Below are 7,588 nucleotides of genomic sequence, written 5' to 3'. Positions count from 1 at the left end.
GAAAAACTGGGGTTTTTTTTTTTTTTTTTTAGTTGATATCTGCTGGTTGATATGTGAAATATAATTGCTTAAACTGATCATGCACATGTTAAAATAACATTTTGCTTTTCAATTACCTTTTTAAGGCAAGACACCAGAGGTGAATAGGGTGTAAAATTTATCCAATAGATACTCTGCCATTTGACTTGATTATTAGACATTAAGAATTGGTTTACTGATTAAGAATTTCAAACATGATTTGTATAAGACATTTTCTAAAATGTTATGTTAATGCAAATGATGCTTATTTGCATACATTTCCAGAACTGAAATCTGAATATTGGATAAAGCCAGGCTTAAATTCTTGTTTTATTTTGTTGACATATTCGAGTTAAAGGTTTTTACAGAGAGGATTTTGGATTTTTCCTTTTATCTCTCCATAAGTCAGAAAATATTATCAACAGCAAATAAATAAATAAAATCACCATGTTTTAGGAACCAGTGTGATTTCAGTATTATTGAGATACTATTATTATAGTTATTAATATTTTGATTTTTTTTGTTTGTTTATTTTGAATTTTACTTTTATATTTTCTCTTTAAATTTTAAATCTTTAGTACATTTGTGTTTTGTCATTTTTATTAGCTTTTTTAATGTTTATAGTTTTAATTTAAGTTAAGTTTTTTATTATATCAAGGTAAATTAAATGAAAATGAGACATGTTGCCTTGGCAACTAGCTGAAATAAAATAAGTTTTTATATATATTATTTTTTTTTTTTTAAGTTCAAGTTTATTTTATTTCAAGCAACAGAAATTAGTTTTAGTTAACTCTAATAACCCTGTCAGGAATAAAATGTTGTATAAAATCAGGCCAATGATATATGAACAAACCCCTCTGAAAAAATCTTCAGAATATAGATAGGAATAAAACTTAAGTTTGATGTACACTACCGTTCAAAAGTTTGGGATCAGAACGATTTTTTATGTTTTTTTACAGGAGTTTCTTATGCTGATCAAGGCTGCATTTATTTGATCAGAAATACAGGAAAAATGTAATATTGTGAAATATTATTAAGATGTAAAATAACGTTTTTCTAAGTTTTCAGCATCATTACTCCAGTGTAAAGTGTCACATGATCTTCAGAAATCATTCTAATATGCTGATTTATTATCAGTGCTGAAACTGTTGCTGCTTCATATTTTTTTGGAACCTGTGATACTTTTTTTCAGGATTCTTTGATGAATAAAAAGTTAAAAAGAAAAGCATTTATTTAAAATAGAAATCTTTTCTAACAATATACACTACAGTTCAAAAGTGTGGGGTCAGTACATTTTTATTCTTTCTTTTTTTTAAAGAAATTAAAACTTTTATTCAGCAAGGATGTGTTAAATGAAGTGATAGCAAAGATTTATATCGTTAGAAAAGATTTATATGATAATTCTAATAATAAATCAGCATATTAGAATGATTTCTGAAGATCATGACACTTTATACTGGAGTAATGGCTGATGGAAATTCAGCTTTGCATCACAGAAATAAATTATATTTGAAAGGATATTAAAATTATTTTATATTGTAATAACATTTTGCAATAACGTATATTTGATCAAATAAATGCAGCCTTGATGAGCATAATAGACTTCTTTAAAAAACATTACAAGTCTTACTGATCCCAAACTTTTGACCGGCAGTGTAAGTGCTGCTGAAAGCACTTTAAAGATATGCACTGCAGCTGAAATCTACAGACACTAATAGATGCAATAGTGCAATTAAATAAACACTCAAGTGTATTTCAGTAGTTTTCTCTCCACTAGTCTGAACAACACATTAGGAACAGCCAAATAAACCAAAATCTCAAAACTGACCAGTGCATGAAAAAAAAACAATGTTTTTGCATGTAGTGTCTTGCTTTAAGAAATTTTGAAAGTTCTGTAATTGTACATGTATTTGTACATGCCTATCTGTATTATTTTCAGATGCACACACTCTGACTCCCTCTGCTGGTCAGGACCATTAAACACTTACTGAAGTTGTTTGTGCATGGGGAGGGCGATCTGTGGCGGGACGTTGACGAATCTCTCGCTCAGCAGCAGCCCGACAGAGTGTCCGTTACCCAGCAGCAGCTGCTCGAACCCCTCCTGAACATCCGGGGAGCTGGCTTTAGCACACTGCTCTATAAGCATGTCCTTCAGCTTCTCCAGACACTCCACACCCTGATCAACACACAGAGGACTCTCAGACGGGACACAAACAGCACAATCCAGAGCCGCAAACTCATGAGATATTCATGTTATCACTCATAAATACTAGTATTATCACCTGTCTCTCAGTGAGGTTCACCATGCTGATGAATCCAAACACCTCGTCTGGGTCAGCTTCATCGTCACTGTCCTCTGGTACCTCCGCTTGCTGGAGTAAAACACAGAAAAAAATAGTTTAAATCATTAATTGAAATGATAATATGTGACCCTGGAGCACAGAAGCAGTCTTAAGTCGCTGGGGTATATTTGTAGCAATAGCCAAAAATACACTGTATGGGTCAAAATTATAGATTTTTCTTTTATGCCAAAAATCATTAGGATTTTAAGTAAAGATCATTTTGTACATTTCCTACTGTGAATATATCAAAACTTCATTTTTGATTAGTAATATGCATTGCTAAGAACTTCATTTGAACAACTTTAAAGGGGTCATATGATGCTGCTAAAAAGAACATTATTTTGTGTATTTGGTGTAATGAAATGTGTTTATGCGGTTTAAAGTAAAAAAAACACATTATTTTCCACATACTGTACATTATTGTTTCTCCTCTATGCCCCGCCTTTTTGAAACGCGTCGATTTTTACAAAGCTCATCGGTCTGAAAAAGCGAGGTGTGCTGTGATTGGCCAGCTATCCAATGCGTTGTGATTGGTCGAATACCTCAAGCGTGAGACGGAAATGTTACGCCCCTCACATACTGTGATGCCGTGTCCCAGCCGGAGCGATGAGGATCTTCTTTATGCACCAAGAGCTTGTAACACTCCAAAGAGAAAAGAAAAATTGAAATCGCATCATATGACCCCTTTAAAGGTGATTTTCTCAATATTTAGATTTTTTTGCACCCTCAGATTCCAGATTTTCAAACAGTTGTATCCCTGCCAAATATTAACGTATCCTAAGAAAGCATGCATCAATGGAAAGCTTATATATTCATCTTTCAGATGATGTATAAATCTCAATTTCGAAAAATGACTGGTTACTTATGACTGGTTTTGTGGTCCAGGGTCACATATTATAATTAAGGACAAGGCCATTGTTCATCCAGATGTTCATTACGTTTAATGAATATTATAAATATTATTATGGTGATTATCAGTATATTTTAAGGCAGGGGTTTTCCATTTTTTTTTTAATGCCACGGACCCCCAAACATGATCATCCTTGTGCGAGGAACCCTCATGCTAAAATTTAAAAATGTAGCAATGTACTGTTTGATGTATTTTTTGTTTAAATATTTTTTAATTATTGTAATTATTTTCAGTAATTATATTATATTATATTCATTCATTTAGACTATTATTATTATTATTTTTAATTATTAATTTTTTTATTAATTTTGATCTATTATTTTTATTATTATGTCTTTATTACGTTATATATTATATATCTGTTACACTATTTTTCTCTAGTACCTCCTTGTGGCCCCGTTTTTTGTTTTTACTGTTTTAAGTTACATATAAAATTACATCTGTTAATGAAATATACATTATTAACAGTAAACGTTAAGGAATGAATTTTTGTAAAACAGAAATTACACTATTATTTGAAGTCTCACAAAACGGAGTGATAATTTGCTTATAAATAAAATGAATGGCTTTCGCTTAAGCTGAATTGTTTTTTTTTGCAACCAGGATCTCATATTTGACCATTAACTTTACTGTATTTCATAAAAAAATTAATCTGGACACTATTCATCCAGATGTTCATTGCTATTAATGAATATTTTAAGTATTATTATGGTGATGATCAGTATATTTTAAGATACAATGTCAATTGAATTATGTGAACAAATTATAAACAATAAAAAAAAAAGTTTAATTGAAATGAGTCTCACTCTGATGACACTGCCAATGTGCTTCTGCTGGATGATGATGTCAGTCAGATCAGATGTGTTCACATGAGACTTCAGGAACAGCTGGAAAAACAAAAACATACGTGTGTGTGTGTGTGTAAATATAATGTATTCATATTCGTTGTCATTTTTAATCTCTGCTGAAGTGCAAATTGTGCAGTGTAAATTATATCTGCATATTCAGTACAATGCAAACATGAATGTCTCTGTACCTGCTGCAGAAGGGTTTTAATGCCATGGAAGTCGTTGTCAGATATCGCGTGTGCTTCAAAGTCCACAATAACCTCCTAAACGCAAACCGTTTAAGAATTTAAAGAGCCGTTTCATGTCTATTCTTGTGTTGTCCAACTGGTCGAGCTTGATATAAATCAGAATCAATCAGAATCAGCTTTATTCGCCAAGTGTGCGCAAACACACAAGGAATTTGCTGTGCTCTTGGTACATACATGCATACACATCTAATCTAAGCAAAGAAAAATAAAATATTATGAGATTAAGATTATTCTCCTTTGATTAGATGAATATTTATTTGTTATTTGAGAAGGTTCGGGAAATGTCTCAAACCCGCTCGTTGACGTCACCGGGGGGCGTGACCTATGCCGGAAGTGCAGGTGGATCTTTGAGTTGCTCTCGTAGAATGTAGAGCGTCAATTTCGCACAATAACAGACAGATTTCAAGCATGGCCCTCAACAACAATCATTCTGAATCTGGAGGTGTTATCGTCAACAACAGCGAAAGGTAATGCCGCGTATTCATTATTGCTGTCATTATTTTGCTATATAAATCTGGTACTGTCCTGTTTTTGATTTCACGGATTTGTCCAAAACGTCCATATTGAATTAATTGTTGTGTCTGAGGTTTTTCTGTTCACATAATATGAATAGTACAGTCTACAGTGTCTAATGTCTCTGTACCTGCTGCAGAAGGGCTTTAATGCCATGGAAGTCGTTGTCAGATATCGCGTGTGCTTCAAAGTCCACAATAACCTCCTAAACGCAAACCGAAACACATTTATTGATCACAAAACAACGTATTTCAACGCAGAGCCAGTCTGGCCTGCACATCAGGGCATTTTTGGCTACAATAACAATTAAAATCGCAACTTACCTCGTTTATTTTTTCAGAATTCTCACTGTCCTCGTCGCCAGAGTCTTCCAGACCCTCGTCCGAGCTTTTATCGCCGTCTTGGGGGTTTTGTCCCGTTTCAACAGCTCGCCTCTTCGCAGATGAAGCCATGCTGCTCCACTACAGCACGCAGGAAGAAAACACGAGCTCACGCGGAGCGACGTTTTGAGTTATCCACATGTTAAGAAACCGAGGAGTCTTATCGGCCATGTTGGCTCACGGTAGACGGATGGGTATACGCAAAATACCTCGTTGCATAAGATCCAAAATGGCGTCAGTTTCAGATCACGATCTTTGAGAAGCGGCAGAAACCATATTTTACACAGGGGTGCTGCGTGAAAATCATTTATTATTTATTAAAAACGCAATGGCAAGGATTCAAGTTTCAAACAATCATCTTTTGACCTACATAGAAATATAAATATTCTTTAACGTAGCTTTAAGGTTTACTTAAGCGTTATGTCATATTTCAAAATAAAAGTAGATGCTGGCGGCCGGTTGCACATAGTGCTGTGTGTAATGCATTACTAAGAACTTGTTTACTGTAATATGATTACTTTTCCCCCGAAAAAAAGTAAAGTAAGGGATACCTCTTAATTTTTCTGTAATTTAATTACAGCCACTTTTGTATGAATTGCATTAAATACAAAAGAGAAATAGAACTATTCTATATAAAACAATAGTGGATATAACATCAAAATTTAAAATCTAATGTTAAAATATATTGTTTTTTTATGTAACCTTCTTCCTTTATATGCGTTGGTCATTTCAAGAATAATTTATGATTTTTTTATTTTCTTTTAAGAATTTAAAGAGCCGTTTCATGTCTATTCTTGTGTTGTCCAACTGGTCGAGCTTGATATAAATCAGAATCAATCAGAATCAGCTTTATTCGCCAAGTGTGCGCAAACACACAAGGAATTTGCTGTGCTCTTGGTACATACATGCATACACATCTAATCTAAGCAAAGAAAAATAAAATATTATGAGATTAAGATTATTCTCCTTTGATTAGATGAATATTTATTTGTTATTTGAGAAGGTTCGGGAAATGTCTCAAACCCGCTCGTTGACGTCACCGGGGGGCGTGACCTATGCCGGAAGTGCAGGTGGATCTTTGAGTTGCTCTCGTAGAATGTAGAGCGTCAATTTCGCACAATAACAGACAGATTTCAAGCATGGCCCTCAACAACAATCATTCTGAATCTGGAGGTGTTATCATCAACAACAGCGAAAGGTAATGCCGCGTATTCATTATTGCTGTCATTATTTTGCTATATAAATCTGGTACTGTCCTATTTTTGATTTCACGGATTTGTCCAAAACGTCCATATTGAATTAATTGTTGTGTTTGAGGTTTTTGTGTTCACATAATATGAATAGTACAGTCTACAGTGTCATGTGTTGAATAACATCGCGTGAACCGTTAGATCACACCCATTTTATTCATTTGCACTGTTTTCATACTGTCAGCTGTTTATGTATTCATTTTAAGCAACATTATGTTTACACGCTGTAAATGCAGCCCACATTCAGTCACATAAGATGTTATCTTTTAAAAACATGGATCTTGCGCAGCTTTCAGGATCCTACTATGGCGAAGTTTGCGTCTATGAATATTAAATAATTTAGTCACGCTCAAGTTGCTTGGAAACCTTCCTGCAGCGTTCAGTCACGCAGCTCTATTAATATTCATGACGCATGCCCTGTTTGTGTTTCAGCCAATCAGCTGGAGGCATGCCACGTTACTTAATTAATATTAATGAGCTCAGCCCTCGCCATCGTAGGATTTGTATTTCTGCTGTGCTGTAAATGCTTGTGTTAGTCGCAGTAGGTCAGCAATAATCTTCTTAAGCTTCTTCTAAAAGAAATGACATGCTCTTAAAGTTTCACTATAGCTGCGATCTTATTACACAACTGATAAAGACTGAGATTGATGACACCAGCAATGACAACATATCACTAACATATCAACAAACCATTAACATATTTTTATTTATTTTTATTTATTTAGTCATTTAGCAGATGCTTTTATCCAAAGCGACTTACAAATGAGGACAATAGATATACATATATCACATAAGTACCCAAATATATGTGATATTGAATGATACTTTTTATTTAAGCATTTTTATTTATTTAACTTTTTTGCATCTCCTTGTACATTACGTTTTTATTCATACCCATTATTGTTATTATTATCTTAATAAGTTGTTATTATATTTGTATTTATTTTAATGTATTTTTAATAATTTTACTACTTACTACTACTACTACTACTATTTATATTAAATTTGTATAATATTACAGATAAATGTTTAAGTACTACAACTTATAATAATAATAATATATAATATATATATATATC

At 33.2% G+C, this 7,588-nt stretch overlaps 2 protein-coding genes across 2 annotated transcripts in view; one reads left to right on the top strand and one right to left on the bottom strand.

Moving 5' to 3' along the window:
• The window catches only part of bccip (BRCA2 and CDKN1A interacting protein), a 9,550-nt gene extending 4,054 nt beyond the window's left edge, over nucleotides 1-5,496 (bottom strand). The window contains exons 1-5 of the mRNA XM_016553381.1: nucleotides 5,203-5,496; nucleotides 4,307-4,381; nucleotides 4,077-4,157; nucleotides 2,301-2,390; nucleotides 2,007-2,194 (exon numbers count right to left, since the gene is read on the bottom strand). Of these exons, the coding sequence (XP_016408867.1) occupies nucleotides 2,007-2,194; nucleotides 2,301-2,390; nucleotides 4,077-4,157; nucleotides 4,307-4,381; nucleotides 5,203-5,331 (563 nt within the window). The 5' untranslated portion in view covers nucleotides 5,332-5,496. The remainder of the gene's footprint in view (nucleotides 1-2,006; nucleotides 2,195-2,300; nucleotides 2,391-4,076; nucleotides 4,158-4,306; nucleotides 4,382-5,202) is intronic.
• An 816-nt stretch (nucleotides 5,497-6,312) lies between these two features.
• Nucleotides 6,313-7,588, top strand: part of LOC107740862 (WW domain-binding protein 2-like) — a 3,712-nt gene continuing 2,436 nt past the window's right edge. The window contains exon 1 of the mRNA XM_016553386.1: nucleotides 6,313-6,457. Coding sequence (XP_016408872.1) covers nucleotides 6,399-6,457 — 59 coding nt within the window. The 5' untranslated portion in view covers nucleotides 6,313-6,398. The remainder of the gene's footprint in view (nucleotides 6,458-7,588) is intronic.

This window comes from Sinocyclocheilus rhinocerous, unplaced genomic scaffold, assembly GCF_001515625.1.
Source record: "Sinocyclocheilus rhinocerous isolate Xijiao unplaced genomic scaffold, SAMN03320098_v1.1 scaffold1908, whole genome shotgun sequence".
In the NCBI taxonomy this organism is placed as follows: domain Eukaryota; kingdom Metazoa; phylum Chordata; class Actinopteri; order Cypriniformes; family Cyprinidae; genus Sinocyclocheilus; species Sinocyclocheilus rhinocerous.
Note: the sequence above shows the minus strand (reverse complement) of the source record. Positions and strands in the feature narration are given on the sequence as shown.